Source organism: Nipponia nippon, unplaced genomic scaffold (assembly GCF_047370975.1).
Source record: "Nipponia nippon isolate SJK-2023a ecotype South Korea unplaced genomic scaffold, ASM4737097v1 scaffold_13, whole genome shotgun sequence".
Lineage (NCBI taxonomy): Eukaryota > Metazoa > Chordata > Aves > Pelecaniformes > Threskiornithidae > Nipponia > Nipponia nippon.
The window spans coordinates 1,758,306-1,782,382 of NW_028262324.1; the positions used below are offsets into that span (position 1 = coordinate 1,758,306).

Genomic DNA, 24,077 nt, shown 5'->3' on the forward strand with positions numbered 1-24,077 from the left:
CCAACTCCCAATTCACTCTGACCCGAGACAGTGTTTTCTGTCTTTCCTCATGTTTCGCAGTGCCCTTGCAGGCTGGAAGGAAAGCAGCCATCTCCGTGGTAGGATGGGTCCCTGCGGGGGGCTGTGAAGGTGCTGCTCAGGGACCTGTGCTCCTTGCCAGCCCCTTCATGGCAAGGGCTGCAGTGCTGCTGAGTGCGTTAGAGCAGTAGAAGCACTCGGGTTTGCTCCTGCAGAAACCTGGTTGGTAAATGGTGTAGGATACTTTCCAGGGGCAGGATGAGGGAAGCACTGCTGCTCCCTGGGTTGGACTGGGTGCTTTTGCTCAGGGTTTTCAACCTGGTGCCCATTACAAGCCCTTGTATCAGTGGGAAGGAGTGAAGCAGGGTTGGGTGCAGGAGAAAGCCCTAAGCAATATCTCCGGCACTTGCACAGCCTTGGGGTGAAGGGATGCAGCTGCGTGGTGGGCTGTGAGGAGAGGAGAGGAGCTGCCTGCAGGAAACTGTAGGATTTCAAGGGACACGTAAGAGCCTGCAATGCTGGAGCTGTCTCCACTGCCTCCTCCATGGGCTTGCGGCCCGGCAGGTCTCCAGTCTGCTCTCCCGGGTGAGAAGATGCCACTCTAATCCCACACCTTAAGGTAATTTTAAGAGAGGGCTAAAAACCACTCCGAAGTGAGGATCCCAATGGTTGTCCTTCATCTGTGCCAGAAGTGCTGTAGTCCAGAGTCAGGGACTCTGGGTCTGGCACTAAGCTTTCTCTTTGCTGCTTCGGCCTCAAGCTTTTTTCTCAGTTGCTTGCCATCTTAGCTGGTGCATGAGCTGGGGACCTCCACGTCTCTTTAGGTGGCTTTGTATCCTCTGCAAATCAGCTCTGAGTGGATAGGCATGAACCAGCGTGCTCCATGTCAGTAGTTAATGGTAATACTATCCCATGATCAGGATTAATTAATAGGTGTTTTTAAGGCACTGTGAGGTTTTGGAGGGTCCTGGAGAGGAACAGAGAAGTGTATTATTGAGTTACTTTATTGTAATGATTTTTCCGGTCAGTGAGGGGGAACAGGACACGTTCCAGCCAGTGCTAACACCTAGGTTGGCAGCTGCAGTGAGGAATTCCTGTCTGGCTCGCGGTGCTTTCTGCCATGGGTGTCCCTCAGGCAGCTCTTGCACTGCTTATTGCACCCGTGGCAGTTTCTGGGAGGAGGTAGGGAATCACAACAGCTCCCCCAGGCCAGAGTCACCTGGGGTGGGGCCCCCCAGGCTCAGAAGGGCTCTCTGGTCTTCGCGTGTCCATGGGGTCAGGAAGGACTGCAGGTTCCAGCCAGGCAGAGCCGCCAGACGTGAGGAACTGCAATGGAGCATGGCCTGCGGAGCCCAGCGGTTTGAGTAACTCGTATCTTCTTCTGCACCTCATCTCCCAAGTCAGGGGTGGCCTCAGGCCTCTGAAAGCTGACAAAGCAGCCACAGTCAGGCAAGCCTGGCATCGCTGCAGGTCCAAAGCCAGAGTTAGCCTTGGAAATACAGTTCCCAAACCACCTTCCTTCCCAAGACCCAGGTTAGACTCAGCTCTTCTCCCCCTGGGCTGGAACTGGGAGTGCTCTGTTGACCCCAGCAGCCTCTTCTCTCTTACACAGGACATTGAACTGAAGGACGTGACTGCAGTGTTGTTTGTGCTGAGCTCTCCTGCTCACTCCACACCTAACGAAGCTGACACTATATTTGCCATTTTTATTGGCCTGGCTGACGATTTTTCAGGTGCTAGGTGTGTTTATGATTATCATCAGGGTCACACCTCAATTAGGAATGGGGAGAGGGATTTTAAACATGCCCAGACCTTACCCGTCCTCCTCCAGCCTCTCCGAGCGGAAAGGGATTGTGCAGTGCCTGGCCTGAATTCCCAAATTGGTTGGTGATATTTGCACTCAGCCTTGAGGGAACCGGCCAGCCTGGCACGCAGAATTTCCTGGCTCAGCAGTGCCACGTTGCTGAGCCGTCCCTGCCGCCGCTCGTTGTTCACGACTATCTGTGCCTGTGTGTGCACTTGCAAGTTTAACAGCAGCAATAGTTGCTTTTGTCAGAGATGATATGCAGGCCATAAAACTCGTATGCCTTTTTTTTTTTCGCCCCTGCTGAGATATGAAAGCTGTGGAAAAGGCTCCAAAGCCTGTTGGCTCTTTTAGATGAAGGTTATATAAGGAATATGAAAAGAATGCATTTCATAGTAGCCAGAGGACCTAAAAATACCACTTTCACAGATCTTTGCTTGGACATTGTGAAAAGATTTCGCAGCTGGCGACACCGCTCTCCAGGAAATCATCCTTAGTCTAGGTCGCAAGCGCAGAAGAGGACAGTAAAAAGCTCTCATGTCCAAAAACAACGTAAGGAAGTTCTGTCTTAAAGGCTGATACTAGCTGTCCTTACGGCAGCTGTCTCCTGTGACATGGGACATTGCCCGTGGGCTCCAGGGAGCCCAGCAGGATAAAGCACAGCCCACGAGTGGCAAGACCAGTGTCTCAGGGTGATTCCAGGCTGGAGTGAGAGAAGAACTGAGGGTTGGGATCGAGGATGCCACTTAAGGACAAGGTTGTCTCCTGGGGCACTTTGTGGTTTTTTTTTTCCAAGTGAGCTGAATCCAGCAATAAGAAAGCTCCTATAGGAACTGCGCTGATTTAAGATTAACCAGGTAAAGGGCAACCTTGATAGAGCAGTCCATGGGAAGGAATCCAGCAGAATTTATTGCTTCAAAGATTTGATATTACATATATGGCATTTTTAGGGCATATACCCGGGTAAAACCAACCGTGGGTCACAGGGTTCCTGTGGCAGGCAGAGGAGTCCTGGGTTTTATTCCATGTTAAAGAGAAGGAACTAACTCCTTTTCCTTCCCTTGACTGGACTAACCACTCGGTCCCTGTGTGTGTGCTGCGATAACACATGTCCTGCGACTGCCTTTGCTGACCTTGCTCAGGCATTCGGCGATGGCGTCGGGGCTCTGGATCATCACGGGTGCACAGCTATCGAGGGCATGTTATCTGAGGTCTGTCCTATTCTCCCGGGTCCTTGGCCCCAGAGTGGAGGCAGGCTCTAAGTTCTGTCTCCATGCAGTCCTCAAACGCAGCTCTGAGTCTCATCCCTGCATCTCATACCTGCTGACAGTTTTCACCAGCGTGACTGTCGCTGGGAGGCCACTGGATGTGCAAGTGGGATGGAAAATGAAGCTGCTTCTCATCCCTTGTACCTGGGATGAGACTGCCCACCTCATTTCACATCAGGGGCATGGGAGGTGGGGGAACACGAGGGCCATCCGCTGCAGATCAGAGCCGAAAATGCTGGATGGTGTTCCTTCCCAGATCCCTAATCTTTACAGCCATCTAGACCTCTCTCCCCTCTTTCTGTTATCTTCCTGGGCACACTACAGCTGAGAGCAGGCTCCCGTGATCAGAAGAGCGGGTCATTAAGAGCCTTCTCTAATTGTCAGTGTATTTCTTCACCTTTACAACCACTGACAAATTGACTTTCACTTTATTGTCTTACTGTGCCTTGTGGGCTCGGTCTGCACCTGTGCAGCGGGTTGGCTGTGCGTGAAGCAAAGCAGGATCATCACCCCAAAGTGCTCAGAAATTACCTGTGAAATACAAGAGAAACTCAAAAATGAACATGTTCGAACTGCTAATAACATATTTTGGCTTCCTTTGCTTGGCTTTCGGAGTGTGGTTACTTCAAGTCTGTAGTTTCTCTGGAATCATGAAAGCAAATATTTATTCTTCATGTTTGTTTTAATGAAAATTGGGTTTGTCATTCAGTCTTATGATTCCAGCACACGTGGCTTCAGGACAGACACCAGCTAACGTGAGGCTTGCCAGGAAATAGTGACCGCTGGTGACAGCATCAAACACTCCTTTGGGCTTTTTCCTCCATACACATACGTTTTGTGCTCCGACCAGCGAGGAGTTGAGCCCCTTGATTTAAAATAAATCCTCCCAGAAGAAAGAAATCCATCTGTCTGGGAAAAGTTAGAAAATATTTTTGCATTTATTTCTCTTTTTTTTGTATGAATACAAACTCTAGTGAAGAAATATTCCTCTGTTTGCATTGGAAGGCAGTAACCAGCAAAAATTAATGTACAGTATCGAGGAATGCTTGGTGCAAATGAACCAAAAAGGATTCCCCACAGAGTATCTCTACGTACAGGAAAAATGGTTGCTGCAGTTGGAAAAGACAGCCTGGTTATTACGGGGTTTTTTGCATTTAATCTCCCAATTATAAATAATCAATGTGATTTACAAAATAATGTACAGAAAATGATTGGATTCATCATTGCAATAAATTACTCGGTACGATGCCACCAGTGTTGAGAGATGATACAATACTTCTGACACCATCAGCGCAAGGCGAGGTGTTTCATTTTTGCATTGGAAATCGAGGGACAGACCTGCAGCTCCTCTGGCTGGGCTGGCTCGGGTTCCTCCCCTCCAGGAACCTCTCGGCAGCCGTGGTTCCATCAGCTTCATCCTCCCGAGAGGCCAGCACCCCACCTAGCCTATGGTTAGTTAGAGGTGCTCTTGCCTCCCGCTGCCAGAAATGACTCAGGCCTGAAGTCGTGCAGGGCTGTGCGAGCTCCAGCCCTGCCAGCAGCCGGCGAGGCAAGCGCTGGGTGCGGGAGGGCTCCTTTCCTGGTTTCAGCTGTAAACCAAAGGTCAGATCTGCGTGGTTTCGGCACAGGCAGGCACAGAGAACCAGGGACTGTGGCAGGGAGGGAGCAGGGCAGGTGGGTGCAGACCCAAGGCTGGGGCAGAGCCAAGGGGCTTGGGCGAGACAGGGTCTTTCTTTGACCTCTGCTGTTCTCTGCAGGACTCAAAGCACTGTATTTTTGAGGTTGCTGCCCTCAAACCCTCTGAGGTCTGAAGGAGCCATAACGAATTTTTATCATGCTATGAAGACCTGTTATCAGCCACTCACTCTAGGCTGAGGGAGTGGCACTGGACTGGACAAGTAGATTATATGGCATATCTTAGCGTTAAAGCTGGGTCTGACCTGAGATGCTGGGTCACGATGCTCCCAGCACTTGGGCAGCCCAAGACCTTGGTCCAACCTGTGAGGCTCGGGCTCTTCTCGCCCTCAGAAGTCTCTCCCCTTCATATGTCCTTCCCCCCTGCTTCCTTCCAAACAGGCATCCAGTGGTCTTCTGACCACTGAGAAGCAGTACTGGGGCCGGTGATATTTTGGGCAGTGCTGCCCACAGCCAGCCTGTGCAGGGGTGACCCCATCCCATTAGCTGAAATCTCCTGAATCTCATGGTCCCCCAACTTCCCAGTCCAGGTAGCGAGGAGGCAGTAGTGGTGTAAGGGAAGGATTTGGCAGTGGTTGCCTCTCTGGGCCCTGTGGTGGGAGGGCAGTCCTGGCATGGAAATAGCAAAACCCCTCAAAAGGGAAAAGGATCCAAATAGTGGAGAATCCTGGTGGGCCAGATTTTGCCCCAGTATCAGCTGAACAGATTTGTTAGACCTGGCTGGGGGGGTTAGTTTGCTGGAGGGTGACTCCATGCAACGACCTGGGACTAGCCAAGGCTGAGGAGCGGTTCTGCCGGCGCTGCCTGGGCAAAACCCATGTGCTTCACCTGCTGCGATGCTCCTGGGGGAGCTTCCATCTCCATCCGGTTTGGCTGGACTGCGGACTGTCTGGGGAGCTGGCATGGCTGCGGAAGGGAAGCCCTCCATTCACACAGCACAGAGAATCGCTTGTTCTCAGGGTCTGGTGTGCGCTGAACCAATGCTGAGAGGTGGCAATGGGGGAACAGCCAGCTGCACTGTCCCCAGTCGGTCACTGCAACCTCCCCACAGAGGGAAGCAGAAATCTGGCCCTTCTTACAAGGACTGAGGGTTTCAGTAAGGCTTCAGCCTCAGTTCTGGGACTTGGGGCTGCCCATGGCACATGCTGTCCATAGCTGCAGGAAGACAGCTTTTGGCGGTGGTGGACTAGTCCAAGAAGCAAGTCAGTGTGTTTGCGCCCAAGGACGTCTGGATGGCTTCTCTTTTCACAGTGGCAGAGTCAGTTCAGGTTTTTCTCCCACACCGTCTTCTAAACGAGGCCAGCTGGTCTGCAGATTGCTAGATGACCTCCTGTTTCGTGATGGCGGGTTGCGGGATGGAGGTGGGCTGTTTTGCCACGGTTGCAATGGCTCCGGGCAGCAGCTTGTATTGCTCTGGTCCTGAGCCCGCAGGTGGAGATGGCTGTGGGGTTTCTGGAGTAGCTACAGAGAGAGAAACAAAATTAGAAGACTTGACAGCACTGAGATCTGTCCTCAGTCATACCAGGTTCAGGTGTAAGGAAAGCAAAGGCTCTGTAGCAAAACCATTGCTCCTAATGGCTTGTGTATTTGCTGCAAGGCAGCCCGGACACACAGGCGTGGTTAGATGCCCTGGAAGAGCCACAATAATGACATCAAATGAGGGGAGCTACTGGCATTTTGACCTGTACTGGCCACTTTTTTGATCAGCTGAGGTCATCTCAGCCCAAATTCCCAAGTGGTGGCCCTATGTGGTGGCCCTCTGTGGTGGACCAGATTCTCCTGTTTTTGCAGAGGACAAAGTGAGGTGTGTCTGAACCATTCAAGGGAAGAGGAGCCTTTCCACTGATTTCAGTAGGCACTGGGTGGGAACATTCATTCCTAAATTTAACGGCTATCTAAAAGTTACAGTCTGTCAGGGAACATCTTGTTGAATCAGTTAGTCTAGCCTAATCTAATCTAACCCACCTCTCTGATTGTCTTTCCCTCCTTTCTGCATAGGAATTTCTCACACACTCATTATCAGAGACTCTGTCTTGCATGGAAATTTCCTTGCAAGGTAGAAACTACCTCCACAGGCACGCTGAAAGCTCTTGGTTTCTCCTGAGAGCTCTCCGTCTCTCTGGCAATACTCACACATCTGCCCATTGTGCATCTGAGGAGGCATTGTGTTGGCCACAATCACGTTCGTTCCCAGGTTCTCCTGAATCAGATGAGGGTGCAGGGGGTGGTGAGCATGCGGTGTTTCACTTGATGAGCCTAAAAATGTGCATATGACATTAGTTGCCACGATGACAGGAGGAGACAGTTCAGACGGGCAGACCCACTGCACCAAGATGTCCAAGGCTTTGTGCCTGATCAGCTTGTGCATACGTGATTGGAGCACACCCTTCCCATTTTCCTCCATGGATGCCTTGGGCTCACTAACCCCAGCCTGCTGCCTGCGTTTCTCTTATACAGGATTACATTCCTCTCCTCCTGAGTCACACCTCCACGTAAAAAATAGCACAGTGGCAACTTCTCATTTTCTTTTGTCCCATTGGATGCTCCCAGTAGAAAATCCGGGACACTCTTTCAACGTGACCTTTCAGACCCTTTTGTTTTGATGACTCCCTTCTGGCACAGAGGAGGATTAGCGAAACAGCGGGCTGGTAGGAGTTTGGTGGTTGTACAGCAAAGCTTGTCTACGTGCAGAGGGCTGGGGACACCTCTCTGTAAGCAAATGCACAGCTAATGCATCTCTTTAAGTGAAGAGAAATGGAGGACCCTTTGTTACCATTGCCAGTGACAGGGGGAGATGATTTTGTGTGAGTCAATGGCTAAGCTGCATACAGGCTGTCTCCACCTTTTTTGGGTAGGGAACGATGGCTAAGAGGTTCTCAAGGGGATGGTGATCAGGGAACACTGAGAGGCCTCTTGTAGGACCCTCAAGTACTCACCTCCCAGCAGCATCTCCTGCAGCAGGTTGTCGATCTTAGCCATGCCGAAGAGCTTGACAAACTGGATCTGTTCTATCATCTGCCAGGTGATGCTCTGCAGCACAGGCAGCAGCAGCAGGAGCTCCCCGAAGCGGCCCCGTGAGTCGTATTGCCGGTCATTGATGTAGTCCTCCAGGCTGACCTGCACCTGGTACCGCATCCGCTTGATCTTGGAGGGGTCGCTCAGCCCTTTGGCATCTGAAACAACCCACAAGGCAAACTACCCAGGCTGCTTCCCTAGGAACTGCCCTTCAGTAATAGCACAAAGTCTGGGCGCAGGCTGAGGTGAGCTGTCTCTAATTCTCTATCATCTGCTGTAATGGACATTTTTTCTCTATCTAGGCTGACTTCTCCCCTCCCTCTAAGAACAGTTTGGCCCAGAGAGGAGACCAGGCAGCATTTACACAACTCAGGACCAGTATTAGTCAGCATAACCCAGACTAGTCCCCTCTGATTGTAACCCTCACCAAGCTGGAGCATACCTGGGTCGAAGAAGATGATGGCTTTCAAGCAGGCATATTCATTATCGTCTATCTGCAGCTCCTGGAAGGGGAGAACCAGCTCGTCCAGGATGCGGATGGCTACGCGGTTCACCTCCACCAGTTCGGGGCAGTTCCGCGGGATGATGTGGTCGTTTCCTTTAGACAAGCAGCACAGAAACCATCGCCTTGTCATTGCCCAAGACTTACCAAGGAGTTCAAAACCCAGGTAACCAATGCTGAGATAATGGTGAGGGTGGAGGACTTAAGAAGTTCCTCCTTCTGCCCCTTCCCTGGCTCAGCCCACCAGAAATGCCGATCTGAGTTGCCAGAGCAGCCTCTCCTTACTCAGGAGTCACTCAAGCAAGGAAGAGCTGACCAAGGAGTGAGAGTCTTTTTCTCAGTCACACCGCAGCCCGCCTACGCAAACCGGGGGGGGCAACGTGAATGCTCAGAGTCCCCCAACTTTGCCATGTGTCGTGGCCTTGGTGTGAACGTCAGCCAGGCCTAGCTGTACCCAAAGGTTGTGCTAGGCTCGCTAAAATACAGAAGATCTCAAGCCACCCCCCTGCAAAAAGGATGCCTGCAAACACTGAACCACCCTCTCCTTCACGCCGGCAGGAAGGTTTCGCAGAAGCAGATGGGCCAGGAGCAGAAGCGCACTCTTTACCTAGCAGCAAGACATCCTTGAACACCATGGACCTCTTGGTAGCTCCCAGTAACAGATGTTCTCCTGCGTGTGCTCGCAGCAGGGCTACCTGTAAGGGCAGGGAAGAGTTATTTGGGTGATGCAGAGACAGAGACAAGGCTGCGATTGCACGTAAGCAAGAGGGAAAGCCCAGCATTTCTGTACTGCACTCAAGGATGGGGAGTGAGAGCCCCTCTCCAGTCACAGTCAGAGAAAGAGGTCGAAAAATGGTTTACTCCTGTGCATAAACAGCTATAAATCCAGCACAGTGAGTAGGTAATAGACAGCGCCTGAACCATCCCATATTCATGGCACATGTCATGAGCAAGACCACGCTAGACTGACCCAGGACCTCAGGCCAGCAGTGGGACGTGTTCCCAGCGGGCCGTTTGCAGACAAGGCAACTCCTACCACGTGCAGACCCAGGGACCGTGCTCCAGCCTGGGAAGCGGGGAGCAGTAGGATCCCCTGCCGCGGGCAGCTGCTGTCCCTCTGGGCCGTCCCCACCTCCCACCGAAATCCCGCTCCCGGGGACCCGCCTCCGCCCGGCCGGTGGGGTCACCCTCTGGTCATTCGTTCCCTCCGCAGCAATGGACATTTGGGCCAGGGAAGCCAAAGGGATGTTTTTCTGCCCTGACGTTAATGATTGAAGTGTTTCACCCTCCAGTGGCTCCTGAGAATGTTCTGAATCTTTTACCCTCCTTCAGTTAAAAATTTCAGAGATTTAGGCAGAAACAGAAGTTAACGATTGGACAGCCTGACGCAGAGGCTTCTTAATGTCCAGCCAGGAGCCTCTGCTGGAGAAAACAATCATTAAACATTGATGGAGAGATTCTGAAAAGTGTCCCCTGATGGGAATGGTTCCCTTTTCCAGTGTGTCATCCCTCAGCATCTGACGAAGCCCAGAGAAGTCTTAGCCTCCCAGAAATGCCAGGAAAATGTGTCACCCACAGAAGAGAGCTCTGGTTAGAAAAGATGCTGACATCTGAGAGAGGGATTTTTATTTTAAAGTTATGCAAAATAAACAGAGTGGAGGTCCTTGCAAAAAGACTATGTGCACATGATGCTGGGGAACCTTTATCTATATGCCAAAATCTAGCCTCTCTCTATCGCTATCCAAACATGGGTGGATGTGTTAGCCAAGCCACTTGTAATGACCCGAGCTGCAAAAAACGGAGCTTTCCTATCTGACAAAACTTTGAGAAGGATGGAAAAACTGTGAGTCCCCAGGGGGAGCAAAGCCCTGACATAGGCATTCCCTGCCTAATGCAAATTCAAGAAAGCTCAGTTTGAAACCACCATTTTTGTTTCCATAAAATCTGCTTGTTTGAGCAAGGTTAAAGTAAATTACTTCGTCAAGGCAAAACCATCTCATTTGACATTTGTTCCTGCAGTATCGACCTGAGATACATCATCCCATTGTGAACTAGGATAAATATAAAAGTTGTAACACAACAAAGTAGAACTTTAACTTTGAAATGAAATTACTTTGCCCCACCAAACCCAGTACTTTGACATTTTGGTGCATGGGAAGAATGAAGGGTTGAGTATGACCTTTCCTATAAAAATGTTGGCAGAGATGATTCATTCTCAGGCAAGATTTTAAGGACAATGTAGCAGCGTTTCCCAACGTTAAGTGTTCCCACTGGACGTGTCTTGACTGGCTCTCATGCCCCTTGGGCAGCTGGCTTGCACTTAGTTTTGTTCGTTCCTGCTCCCTGGCATTTCTGCCCTTCCTCCTGCGCTCCCCTGAGTATCGCTGCCCCTCTTCTCGTACCATCCTTCGACAGCGTGGGTGGCGTGAATTGATTAGTTTAAGGCAGCACAGGCTTTCCTCTCAAGTCCTTTGGGACAGATTGGGAACTGCTCAGGATGGGGGGTGGCTGGTCATAACCGAAGATGTCTTTCAGTCAGGACGAGCCTGTGGAGCATGCCAAGAGCAGCCTCTCCTCTGCGGGAAGGCAGAGTTCAGACAACGTCATCTTTGGGCTTTGTTTTCTTCTTTGAGAAATTTTGCAGCCCCACAATTGTAAAATGAGCTCACGTGGAAATTGCTGTAGTTGGCAGAGTTATTAACCAGGTTTACTGCTTCCAAATGGCAGAAGGATGCAATGGGTTATGCAGAGCTGCCCAAGCCTCCGCTGGGCTGCAGCCTCTTCGCTGTGTAAATGTCATTTCCCATTGGAGTCCATTTTGGTTTTTATAATTTTTGAGTTGCTTTTGCCTTAGGGGTTTAACAGATTTCTTACCATTTTAAACAATTTAGCACTTGCACACAATAGTAAAGAGGGAAATATGCTCTGTCTTAACAGCACTGAATTCCCCGGGGCTTTGTGCTGCTGAGTTATTACTGAAGATCTCAGTTTTAGGATTTAGGAGTTTTTGATCAGCTGGACGCTCTCACTTTCTGGATATCCTTTTTCTTCATGATGTAAAAATTACCTCTAGATCAACAGAGCTGGAGTCTGATCCTAGCTGAAGAGGACCCATGCTGGTTTTGTGGCCGAACACTGGGAAGACTGGAAATACCTTCCTGCCTGTGATGGGACCTGTGCTGGCCACTGCCAGAAGTGCTATCCCCTGCCAGAAGGGCTATCCCTTCCCTCTGGAGCCTCTTCACCTCCGCACGTGCTGTTCAAGGCTGGGCACACGTCAGGTCCTGCAACATCTGCTGCAGACCTCTGCAGTTTAGACTTGCCAGGAGATATCTCCGTGTAGCTCTTCGAGGCTGCCTGCGATCCTGCAGTACACTTTTACAGAGGATTTCAAACCCACTGTGCTTATCTTGGTCAATCAGCAAATGTCATTTGAATAATTTATGTTAAATGCAAATATATTTCTGTTTTTTAACTCTGAAGAGAGATTTTCTTATTGCCTTGGGAGCAAACTAGTGTTTAGTTTTCATAATTCCACACTGGGAGAATGGACACAGACATATCCCCGGGCAAGAAGCAGAAAGAGAGAGAGACAGGCAGATTTGGTTTTAAGTCTTGAGCAGACCTTAGGCTAGAAATCTGTCCTGCTGATTACCCTAAGTATTTGTATAGCACTTCAGGTTTTCAAAGTGCTGCACAAACTATAATTAATAAGTAATTGACTGATAGACCCATGCAAAATGCGCACCTGATTGTGGACCTAATTTGAACTCGGTGTTATCGTGGCTGTGCTCATCGGCTGATTAGCTGCACATGCAAATGGCCCGTGCTGGCATTGTATGGATGCCGTTCCCAATCAGCCGCAGCAGTCAGGATAACAGTGGACAATGCACGTTTTCTTTGAAGGTCACAGCTGCCTGGCCCTCCTTCGGCTCCCCGCTGCCTTCGCCAGGGCAGAGCGAGGCGGGGTGGATGGGGGACTTGCCTGGTCGTCCAGGGGCAGCTCGCAGAAGGCAGGGATGTACTTGGCCCACTCCACCAGCACCAGCAGCTGCTGCTTCATGGACTCGCACACGTCGGAGATGTTGGCAATCTTCTTCCCTCGGATGTCTCCATTGATCACCGGAACCGGGGATGATATCTGGGAGGAGAGAAGCAATCCTTCAGCTTTCAGTGCCACAGAGGAAACATAGACAGGAAAGTCCCCAGCCCACGGGTTGTGTTGATGCAGACTCCAGCATCAACAATTACTTTTTTCTGTTGCACATCCAGCCCCCAGAATATGTGGCCCAACACAACCCATTTAAATTGAGATCAACTTGGGGATCTGTGAACGTGAAATGCTTCAGAGCTGAGGCTGCGGGTCATCTTAGTAAACTCTCATGCCTTGAATAGACTGGAAAGCACAGAAGAAATGTTTCTAAATCCAAGGTCTCCCTGGGAGGGAGCACAAATGTGCTCAGTCAAGATCCAGGAGGGAACAGAGGGGCTCAGGTAGCGGTCAGCCTCACCAGTAGCAAGGACCAGTGCTGCCGCACAAGCTACTTGGTCCCACCACAGGGCAGAGAACGGCTCCCCGTTCCGCCCTGCTGCAGAGCCGGTGCCTGGCCAGGCCTGCCTTGTCTGCTTTTGACAGGAGTCCGAGTCAGCACGAGCACAAGAAGTCTCTGCTGAACTTTCCAGGTCTGGCATTGCTTTCTGTGAGCACCAGGTCATTAATATTTGGCATTACCCAATTTGAAATGCTAAAGACAGACTTTAAAGACAACCTCCCACCTCCCCCCAGCTTTTAGGTCCTTTTGGCAAAACTGTGCGTGTGCAAACATGCCCGCAACACAGGTCGCATTTTTTGCACGGCAAATTATTTGTGATTGCAGAAGTAAACAGGGACATTTCATTTGCAAAGGACAAGCCTGGCAACTCCGCGAGTACCGTCACACAGAGCTGGAAAGAACATCTCCCCCAAACCAGCCACACAACCTCCTGCCCAGTTCTCATGCATAGCTGCTCACCCAGCTCATCTAAAAATTTGCCCTAGTCACTACTTTATCCTCATGCTTCTGTAAGCAATTAACTCAAGCCCATCGCTGCCCTCCACCTGCCCTCTCTCTCTCGTACAACATCAGCTCTTCCTGTCCTGTTCCTGCCAGCGTTTGCAGCGTGGACCCTGCCAGCCTCCCCAAGGAAATGGAGTTCAAATGCCACCTGCATTTTTTTTTTTCCAGGTTGCATTACCTGGAAGCTTTCCAGCTCTCGAGCTATTATTGAATAAATAAGATTGTAAAAATCTCACCATGTATTACCCTAATCAGAGAGCCCGGAAGGCTTAGCAAATAAATAAAGACCTCTGAGTGAGTGACCCGAGATCCTGGAGAAAGCAGCTCCTCAGCAGTATCTTGTTTTAATTAGCTAGGCACATAAAAGTTACCAATTACCGTGCTGGAGCCTGCCTTGTTTAATGAGTCTCTCTGTGCTCTGTGGGAGAGCAGGAGCTCCCCTGGATTTGTCGATGGTTGTAGTTTTTATCAGCAGACCCTGGTCGAGACTTAACGTATGATGCCACTGCAGGACTCGGAGTCCCGGAAAGGTCCTTCCCTTGTAGATCGGGTGACTCGAGACCCCGTTATCTCACACCTCTCGGAGCAGCACCAATATTATTTTTATAAGGTATATAAATATATTAGAGCCTGCGTAGGACAAGGTGAGACGTGGGATGAGATTGGATATGCTTCTTGTGTACAGGCTTGGCCCTTGGCCCTTCTGGCGTAGTCCCTCCGCAGGGAAGTGCACCCCGCAGCCTGAGCCCTAGCGTGGAGCCCAGCGCACGGCACGTCCTGTCCTGGAGCTTCTCCCAGGGCAGCCTTCAGGGTAACGTGACCCTTGAAGCAAGGAAGAACATGGGCTGCCAACTCAAACCCCTCTGCATTTTCCGCGGGACAAGGAGTGCCGCTCTGCCCAGCTCCCATGAAGAATGGCAGCTCTTGCCCGCAGCACAGCCCCATCCTCATCCCTTGTTCCTGCAGACAAACCCTTCCCGCAGCCTGTGTGCTCCCATCCTGTCCTGTGCCCTCCCAGACACTGCTGCTCTGATATACACCGTTTGCAATATCCCGATTCTTAAATCGGACTCATCTTTCCAGGTGAATGCTCTAGGAAACAAGTCTCGGCAGCATGCCTGTGGAAATGGGGAATTTCAAGCAAACACTGGAAAGAATATCTGCATAAAACAAGCATGAAACTGATTCCTCATGAAACTGTGCAGGAAGCCAGAACCCGAAGTTCCTAACAGCCGATGGGGAAGGGGGGCTGCTCATGCGAGGCCAGCCCCTCGGCTGGCTTAGGCGGCCGCAGCTCCTTGAGTTGCAATGATTCCACCCTATTTTCTTCCAGCAGGCTGTCCAGCCCTCATGTGTCCCATCAAAGCAGAACAGATTATTGCATCTTATTGCAACTGAGTTCTGGACCAAGGAGCATGAAAGGGATGGTTTCAGGTAACAAATGCCTTTGAAAAACCAGCGTTGAGTTGGCAAATAAGTTACTTAGAGAAGAGGTGGTAATTTGAAGACTCAGCTATTAAATACTCAACTGGTTCTACTGGCCGGATAGTGCCTGATGCTTTTGTATCTGCCAAAGAAGAAAGAAGAGGTACCTGTTGTGCCAGGACTTCTGCCTGCAGCAAGGCATTGATGGAGGGCAAGCTGCTGTCTTCATAACTTGATCTCCGGGTGCTGATTCGGTCCCGTTCGTTTTGTACAGCTGCAAGAGAGTATTTTGGTTGAGCTGCAGGTCATTCGTGGCAACGCACACCGAAAAATAGCACAGACTCTTGGCGTTCCCCTTCCTTCGCTGCAGTTTCCCAGCTTCCCTGCCTGGCAGGGTGGAGGTGCGGCTGGGTCTGGTTTGTGACGGGATGCCTGCGAGAGCTGACTACATCTGGTGGTTCTGTTTTCACGTTCGCTTTATTAGGCTTTCCTGGGATGGGGCTGTTTCAGAACCCGAACACATGGTTCAAAGCCTGTAGAGTTCAATGGGCAAGCTTCCTTTCAAAGGATCTGGCCCTGAGGTTTTTGATTTCAAGATATGGGGTCTGAAACGGCGGCCATGCTCACGCACGCAGCCCAAAGCTTATGTGTGCAATGGAGGAGTCGCGTATCTGCATGGCTTCTTTGTCTGTCCATGCGGCTTCTGCGAGCTCCGTTTGGGAGGCTCTTGCACCGCGTAGGTGCAGTTGGAAAACTTCCGTCTAAGCTGCAATAAGGAAGGAAGTGCAGAACGGCTCCTACTTATCTATCCAGAGCAACAGAGCTCTCTCGTACCTTATTGTAAAGAGAGGCCCAGGACAGGTTTGACCCCAACGTGCCTCCCTGCTTGGTCTAGTCTTCAGGACCCGGGCTTTGAGTCTCAGGGTGGCAGGAGCCAGAGCAGAAGCAGCAGTGCCGAGGGAGGATTTGCCTCCCTGTCTGCCGGGAGGCAGTGGGCTGGCCGTAACTCCCCACGGCCACGCCAGTCAAAGCCATCTGCTCAAATAAGGTATTGATCGATGGCAGGGAAAACAGAACAGTCCCTGCCTTAGGCTGGTGGCTCTCTGGATTGATACATTCTCCATGTATAAATCCACCTGATAAAAAGCAATAATGAGGCTGGGCCAGAAGAAAAGCCCTGCAGTCAGCGGCTGTAAATAGGAGCTCTCAAGGTTATGCCGCTTGTTATCAGTAGCAGGCCCCCGAGTTCAGTCACGCCATGATGTTTTCCAAATGTTTGCTCACTATTAGCTGGTCATGCACATGTAACTTCTATTGAATATTAACAGACAGCAGCAGAGCCCTGGGCATGGGATGAGCGGGCACTGCAGGGAGAGGAGGATTCCTATGTTCTTCAGGAAAAGTCAAGCCAAGTTCCTTGCAATACTTCATCCCCTTTAACAGGGAAGAAATGTTCCTGCTCGGAGGTGTTCCCGCAGGCCGGTGCTCCTGGGGAAGCCGCCCAGGTGCTGCTGGTACTTCCCTGTTGTCTTCAAGGACCCCTTTTCTCCTAAGTTTCTCCTCGAGGGGGTGTGAACTGGGGGGACCACAGGGTTTAATCTCTCTACATGGAACAAGAGGGCCAAATGCCTCCTGGTTGTCCCTTTGCAGACATCAATGGGGTGAGCTCTGCAGGGTGCCAGGCAGCTCCTCTGGGCTGCTCCTGGTGGTTTGTCCCTCCACCAACAGGGCCACCAGCAAGGTCACCAGCAGGACCACCAGCAAGGTCACCAGCAGGAAGAACCAAGCAGGGCTAAACAAGGGGTGAATCCTGTCCCATTGTGTCTGAGTCATGGGGACCTGGAAGGGTTGCAGAGACAGAGGCAGGGAAGTTGGTGGGGTGAGCCTGGGCCATGCGGGGCGGGGGATGTCTTTACTCGTTTCATATGGAGTTAAATAGCCAAAAATGCTCCACCTTGCTCTGGGTCCTTTCTGCTGTGGCTGAGGTATCAGATAAAACTAAGCTCTCTGCAGAGGGTCAGCAAGAACCTATATGCACATTAGGAAAAAAAGAGGCAAAGTGGCAGCTGGACCTTTGCTGGAGTCATCCGTCCAGCTGTGGATTTCATGGTGACTCTGGGGCAAGAGCACTTAGAGCAGTTTTCCCAAAGTGTTTCCAAATTTCCAGGCTTTCTTTGAAGTTTCTGCTTCTCACTGATGTTGAGAAGCATTCCCAAACTGCTCGGATGCCCCGGCCATGTGGGAGCACAGGTGATGTGTGGGTCAGTGAGAGTGAGCTGAAGAGGCCTGGGTGTGATTTGTGTGTACAAGCACAGCAGCTCTCAGACCCAGGCATGGCCCTGCGGCACTCCCGTGGGCTTGGCTTTGCTGGCAGTTTGAGAGGTGCCCTGAGAAGGGGCCCTGAAATTGAATTTGGGAGCACGCGGGGCCCCCGTGCCTTGCCCTCAACTGTGGGGATGATGGCTGCTTGCAAGGACTTGGCGTGGGTGGGAGTGGGCAGGCTGGGCACGCGCAGAAGGGACCGGAGGCCAAAACCCTCCCTAAACCCCGCTGTGATGGGGGTTTGGATCTGTGCGTGGGAGAGCACTGTGGAGGGAAGACAGGGCTAAGATGGCTGGGCAAGCGTGTACACGGCAGGGACTGGCTTGGGGGGAGTGTGGGGAAGCCACACCATCACCCACCTTCCTTCTTCATTCCTGCTCGGAAGCACTTCTTAAGCCTGCAGTATCGGCACTGGTTTCTTTTGTCTTTGTCTACCACACACTGCCTGTTAAACCTGGGAAGAGAGAGAGGTGTGAGGAGCAGCAGGACTGAGCCTGAAGGCAGGACAAGATAGAGCCCCAAGATCCGCTCAGAGCGGGTTCCCAGCGGCTCACCCTGAGAAAGGAGCCCCGGTCTGTGCCATTTCCACGCTTGCTTTAACCTGGGTTTTTTTCTTTGCTCTGAACATCTTGGCCCTCTGCTCTACCTCTGGATGTTTGGTAAGGACAGGCTAGAGCTGACAGTCACACGCAGGAGCTCAGGCTGCTGGTCTTACTAACGACTGGGCATAGGATGCTCATGATGGACTAACAAGCCCCAGTGAAGTTAAAACTGTGAGCCAGGAGGGTCAGAGCCAACTTGGTAGCCTCTGTTGTAAGTTAGATCCCAGTTAGAAGAGAGAAAGAATGCATTTATTCTGAATAAAAAAAGGGTAGAAGGTTGTTCTTGAGTTAGTAAGGTTAAGAAGTGGGTTTAAGTCCCTGCATCTCTCCAGGGCTGTCTCTGGGATCCAGGCAGGTTGGCTCTGACCTGTGGACAGCATCGTTGGTGTGGGAACAGCTCTGCGGCCACCTGCACTTCAGAGAGGGCTCGGGAATGCAACCAGCTCCCTGCCTCCATGTTTGTACCACCAAATCCGTCGCACATGGCGGGCAAACGCTCATCTCCCACTTGCGTGGCTCTTGCATGCAGCACAAGCCTGGTGGCCACGTGCAGCATGAATTTCACTTGCCGATTTGCTCTAATTTACTGCGGATTGATCAAGCTTGCAAAGTAAAGACAAAGGCGTACAGAGCTGGGAAAGGGCTCCCAGCTGCGCTGAGTTCTGTAGCTTTTGAAAAGGCTTGTTTCTACCATGCTTTTTAAAGCCCCAAGCTAAGATTTGCCCAAATGGATGCCTGAAAGCAGCTTTTAAAACATTTCTGTAGCACTTCTACAAAAGCCCTAGTCTCCAAAGAAGTGGGCATCTTGGCTTTTCCACTGGAGCTGTGGGGAGGGGGCTCCCTGGGCAGCCAGCTCAAATAACCCTGGGGTGCAAGTGATAACGTGCTCCACATGCCCTCACAAACCCGGGGCTTCTTTCTCTCGCTCAGATTTTAGAGGCCTGTTGCTCTCCGAGTGGCTGTCAGGCCATCAGGAGTAACTCACTCAAAAACCCTTACTTAAAAACACTTAGACACTGAGCTGCGGGTTCCTCGGTTTCCTCTGCGACTCTCTGCGCGTGGGTTGCTCAGAGCAGGGAGCAGGCAGGTCACAGCCACTGATGGCACGGGAGAGCCGTGGGCTACCACCACCGACAAAAGGTTGCAGGAGCCACACGGGTGCCTCATCCTTAGAGACGTGCACGCTAACGCTGCGCACCTTGTTGCTCCTTAGATGTTCTTTTATCACGTAACAGGCAGCGACAGCATTTTAGAGAGATGGCAGATGCACTTCCATCTCGTGATGGAGAAGGGATGGGGGGCCGCTGAAGTGCCCCCAGGGAGTGAGTGGGGTTTGTGCCTCACTCAGAGCACCGAGTAGCAAGGTGCTCAGCCCCGGTAACAGGGCTTCCCCCCCAGAATTACCTTGATTGCGGCCGCATCCACGGTTGGCCATATCCATTTGCAAGAACATGTGCTTGGCCCCTAAAGAACGGAGCAAGACCTCCCAGGGTCTTTCCCCGCTGATCACTGAGGGCAATCCCAGAGTCAGAGTGGTCTCTGACCCTTCCCAGCTGGTGGGTGAAGTCCGGGAAGGTGGTGGAGGACGCAAGGAGGATGAAGAGGATGAAGGACCATGCTGCTGCACTTTGAGGGCTTTGCCGTTCAGCTCCTAGGGGCTGTTTTGTCTCAGCCACGCGACTCTGTCCTTACCTGCAGGAGTACATGTGGTTCTTCCGGACGCTCCTCCTGAAGAAGCCTTTGCAGCCATCGCAGCTGGAAGCCCCGTAATGCTTCCCTGTGGCACGGTCCCCGCAGATGGCACACAGCGCGCTCACCCCAATGCTGTTGGAGGTGTTGAGGTTGGCTGCTTCTGATGGAGACGTGTCTGCTGGGGGAAGGACACGGGAAGACAGTGAGACAGACAGGCAACATTTCCTAACTCAGTTTCCAGTGAGAGACTTGGTTTTTGGAGGAACCAGGCAGCTGCAGCCAGGCAGCACGGCACGGGCTGGTCAGAGAGGTGTGTAAGGAGTGGTGGGTGCTTCATGTGTCTGAAGCCATTGCATTCTGAGTGTGCAAAAGCTCTCTGTGTGCCGGGGTGAGACAGCTCTTCCCAAAGGCCTGGCTCCAGCGACGCCTTCAGACAAAGCGGACACCCATTTGCAGGAGTCATGGAGCAGAGCCAAAATTCCCCAGGGATTTGCAGACGCTCTGGGCTGCAGTAGCGTGGCCAGAGAAAAAGCTGGTGTAAAGTTAAAGCTGAGGTATTACAGCTCAGGGTGAGCAGCTGATTTATTAGCGAGGCGTTTGTGTTATAGCACCGAAAGAGCCCAAGACAGCCCTGAGCAGAGAAACGCGGTGAGCAGCTCCCTTTGCTGGAGAGCCTCTCTGCCAGGCACAGAGCTCCCGCCTGCACAGCCGTTCTTCAGGAGAACAAGACTTCAAGTGCATAACAAATTCAAATGACTTCAAATGACTTCAGCTGGAAAAATCATGTGGGCAAACTACCGATGCAAGGAAGGACTGATTAAGCTAACCCAGAAGGAAGGGGTGATGGTGTAGCATGGAGGAGGCTGTATGCTGGGCATCTTCCAGAGTCTGGGAGCCCCGCAGCTGAGATGGATGTGGCTCACAGACTGAGGGGGGCTGGCACTTGCAGGGCTCTTTTGGGAGGATGGGGAATTGCAGCAGCCTCTGTAGGAAAGGACATCTGAAAGGCTCGAAGCCATCCAAGCCCTACACTAAAACCCCTCCAGCAAGCCAAACAAACCTCAAGGCTGAAGGGATCAACCCCTAATTCGGTTGATCTAACTGTCCCCTCCCTGTACATTTTCCTGTATCAGCACAGGCGCATTCCCCTGCCTCAGTGGAAATCCCAGTGGCAAATGATACCCAGGATCTACAAAGCCATAGAAACCTGCTGGGATTTTAATCCTTGACTCCATTGGTTCCTGTCCCTGGGTCTGCAGGGACGCAGTTAACTCCCAGCCCGAGAGGGCCCCAGCTGCTCCCACTTGGCACCCAGCAGAAGGGGGCTGGGTGCTATAAAAAGGCTGGTCCCAGCAGGGCTCCCTTTGGGAGCTGGAGCATGGGTGCTGGGGGAAGCCAAGGCAATGCCACCTGGGGCAGGGCTACAAGTTTAGCTTTTATTTTGCAGAGAAAGGGGTATTGCAGCAGGCGCTGCGCAGCCTGCTTGTGCCGTCCCTCAGCAGCAGTAACCGGTGTGGATCCAGCAGCCAGCCAGCACGGGGGATCTGGAGCCAGCCCCTTCCCGGGCTCTGGCAGCACCTTTCATTTCCCTGCCTGCTTTCTGTCTTTCTAATTCCTTGCGTCCCTCCTGTATTTCTTTCTGAGTCAGTTTGCTGCCTCTCCGCGTCCCTGCCCGGCACATCCTGTGGCACAGCCACGGTTCCGTGCGCACCGCGCTGCCCGCGCAAAGCTCCTCTCTCCGCTCCCAAAGCCCCGAGCTCCTCCCGAGCCCATCCTGGCTGCCTCTTGCCCCTACGAGCAGCTTGCCTTCGTAAACATCCTTCTTCCCAACGCATCCCGATGGCTTGGCTGGATGAAGGTCATTCCAGAAGGAAGTTAGATTTCCAGTTTCAGCTAAACATAGGCCTTGCACGAGAGAGGAAGAGCTGATCTGCCTATAATCACATTACTTGTGTATCTGTGACAGCCCAGATAATCCCTTTTTAGCAGTATATCATGCTGTAATCAGATGAACATAGAACAGGAAAAACTGGCACCATTATCAAAGAAATTGCAACATCTTAGTCTAACAGCCAACCAGCAACTAAATTATTCCCTAATGGATAATTTTCCAATTAAGTTTATTTTGTAGTGCCAGAAATGTGGGCTTCTGGCTGCTGCAGTGGAGTGGGTTTAATGGGATTGATTTGGAGTTAAGGTAAATGGAGGAAAGAAAAAATCTGACGTTGAGACCTCGCAACTGAGACTCATGCTAGGACGGGAGCAGCTCAAGAGGTCCCCAAGCCTGTCTGAACATGGGATGCGTTTGGTCTGCGACAGTGCTGAGCAGCCGCCTCGGGGCTGGAGCTGCAGAGCTGGGCAGGGCCGAGCTCTCCTGCAGAGAAGGAGGTGGAGGTTTTGCAGGCAGAGGTGTGGGCAGCTGCTGGAGTGCCAAGGCAGCCCTGGAGGCGAGACCTGCCCCTGGTCTGGAGCTGGGCAGAGGAGGAGGAGAGGTGGTGGTGCCACCTGACCCAGCTGACTCATCCATCCCTAGGGCGTATTTCGTATCGCACCTGATCTTGTCATATAAAATTGTCGTGTCCCTCTGTCCCATGGAGCCCGTGGTCCGGGGGGGCTGAGTCGCAGCCCCCTGTGCAAGAGCTTCTGTGTGCTGGGTGGGAGTGGGGCACGGAGAGGGAGCGAGACCCGGGCTTGTCCCGGAGGGTCCAGATGGGCATTGGCAGAGCTGAAGGGGGCTGCTCTCAGCCCCAAGACCCCTGGCTGGGTAGGACCAGCCCCCAGGAGCAGAGAAAGGGCTGAGACCCAGGGCAGCGGGGGGTTATTGCACAGCAGAGCCACTTTGGCACCACGCTGTCATGTCCGTGACTGAGCAAAGCCATAACCTGGGTGAGACCCTCACAGGCTGAGAGGGGAGAGCCCGCACCGCCGGCCCAGCCCTTCCAGGACAGGGGTGCCCCAGCAGCCTCGGTGACACAGCGGGCAGGGGGAGAAGGCTCGGGGGGTCGCTCGGGTGGTGTGCTTCGTTTAGTCATTAACCTCATATTTAGAGAGACTTTAGGGGGGACTTGGAGAGGAATCTCCTGTTATCTCTGAGCATTTAATCACCAGGACTCCTTGGTCCCCAAATGGGTGGGTCAGTGTTGCAAGTCCTGGTGGGTTAAGTGTGATCCTACCCTCCGGAGGGGACGGGAATGCTTGTCTGTCCCCACCGGGTCCCCTCGCCACTCTTCCCACGGGCTGAGCCTCCTGGCCCCGCAGCGCTCCCAAGGGAAGGGGATGCCACCCCGCACCCCAGCACTGCACAGGGAAGGGCCATGGCCTCGGGCAGCTACGGGAGCAGCACCTGAATCACTTTTTGTAGTGATTTCCACCCTTGCCAGGTGCTAAATTGCTTTCTGCTCTGGGAAAACCTAGCCCCAGCTGTTGCTGGGGTGGGACTGGCTCTGGAGCCACAGGCTCGGTCATCTGTCCGGTGAGCCATTGGCAGCGTTTCACTCGGAAACTTTCAGCTTGTCTTTTCTCTTGGTTGGGGTCTGGGGGAGGTGAGACCCCCCCGTGCTCAGCCCCAGTCCCTGGGCTGAATGCCTGGTGGGGACCTCTCATTGCGCCCAGCTCCTGGCGCGCGCCCATCCCTGAGGTGTCTGGGCTGCAGGGCACCATCCTGCCCATACCGAGCCCAGCATTGTCCCGCCACCTCCATTTCACGCGGGGGGAAGCAGAAACCCCGCTGTGAGCTGTTGGGAGCCCCGCGGCTGACACCCCCGCTGTGCCCCAGCCCTCCCCAGGAACATTTCAGCGGCCGCCCCAGGGACTTGTCCCCCTGCAACCCCCAGCTCGTCCTGCCACTGCGGAGGGGAGAAGGTGGAGGGGACTTACCGTTGCCCATAGCCAGCACCTGCATGTTCTCAAACTCCAGAGTGGTATATGCCGGGTCTAGCGCTGCGCTATAATCTGCCATCTCCATGTCTATTAGGGCTTTGGAAAGGCGCATTATCATCAGCAAACACGGGCCAGATTGTACCGATTCCCTTGTCCGAGGCTATTGGCCCTTCTGCCTCCCTCTGCCTTCACTGCGTCCCCTATCTGTTGTCTTTTATTTCAAATATTTCTCTGAAAGGATTTGCTGAGCCTCAAGGCCTATACTGCCCAGAGGGGTGGAGGCAGGGGGTTAATCTTTAATGATCTCACCCACTGCGGAACACTGCTAAGCTCATTTTTTTTTTTTTGGTGGAGCAGCAGTGATTCTTGTTGACTGTTTATTATTGAATCTCAAGGTGCTTTGCCGATCCCGGCTCCCGGGTGCAGGCAGGACCACGGGAGCGGGCGCTTGCTGCCCAGGAAACACCTTCCCGGGCTATTGACCTTGATGCCGAGCTGCTGGTGTTGGTCTTAACTGTACCTGGGGTGGAAAACTTGGAAAAAACCCCAATGGGAGAACAAGGTTGCTCTTCACTTCAGTCATTGCCTTCCCCTCTCCACTGTTGGTTGCCTTCTCCCCCTGATTTTCCCTTCTCTTTCTCCCTCCATCCCTCCCACACCTTTTCCTTTTTCTCCCTCTCCGTCAGCAAAGGTCAGCACCTGCCTGGCAATTTACACGTTGCTATGCAAAGTAACGACGTACGACTCCTTTTACTTCCCTATAAACCGAGTTTTACAGGGGCTGGATGCCCTATAAAC

At 52.4% G+C, this 24,077-nt stretch overlaps 1 protein-coding gene across 7 annotated transcripts; it reads right to left on the reverse strand.

Annotated features, from left to right (window-relative positions):
- Nucleotides 1-874: 874 nt before the first annotated feature.
- On the reverse strand, nt 875-23,471 carry HNF4A (hepatocyte nuclear factor 4 alpha). 7 transcript variants are annotated; one of them, XR_015702872.1, is made up of 11 exons: nt 23,277-23,471; nt 19,401-19,578; nt 17,466-17,560; nt 14,952-15,058; nt 12,288-12,443; nt 8,910-8,997; nt 8,243-8,398; nt 7,722-7,958; nt 6,919-7,041; nt 5,614-6,246; nt 875-985 (listed from the first exon to the last, which is right to left on the reverse strand). XR_015702872.1 is itself a non-coding variant. In XM_087749423.1 (10 exons), exons 1-10 carry the CDS (start codon nt 23,395-23,397, stop codon nt 6,104-6,106), a joined length of 1,401 nt encoding a protein of 466 aa, XP_087605549.1. In that variant the 5' UTR covers nt 23,398-23,471; the 3' UTR covers nt 2,712-6,103. The 7 variants fall into 7 exon arrangements, 2 of the variants coding, with proteins under 2 accessions (XP_087605549.1, XP_087605548.1); XR_015702870.1 differs by lacking the exon at nt 875-985 and adding an exon at nt 2,712-4,679; XR_015702869.1 differs by lacking the exon at nt 875-985 and adding an exon at nt 2,712-3,995 and having other exon boundaries at nt 4,429-6,246.
- Nucleotides 23,472-24,077: the final 606 nt, after the last annotated feature.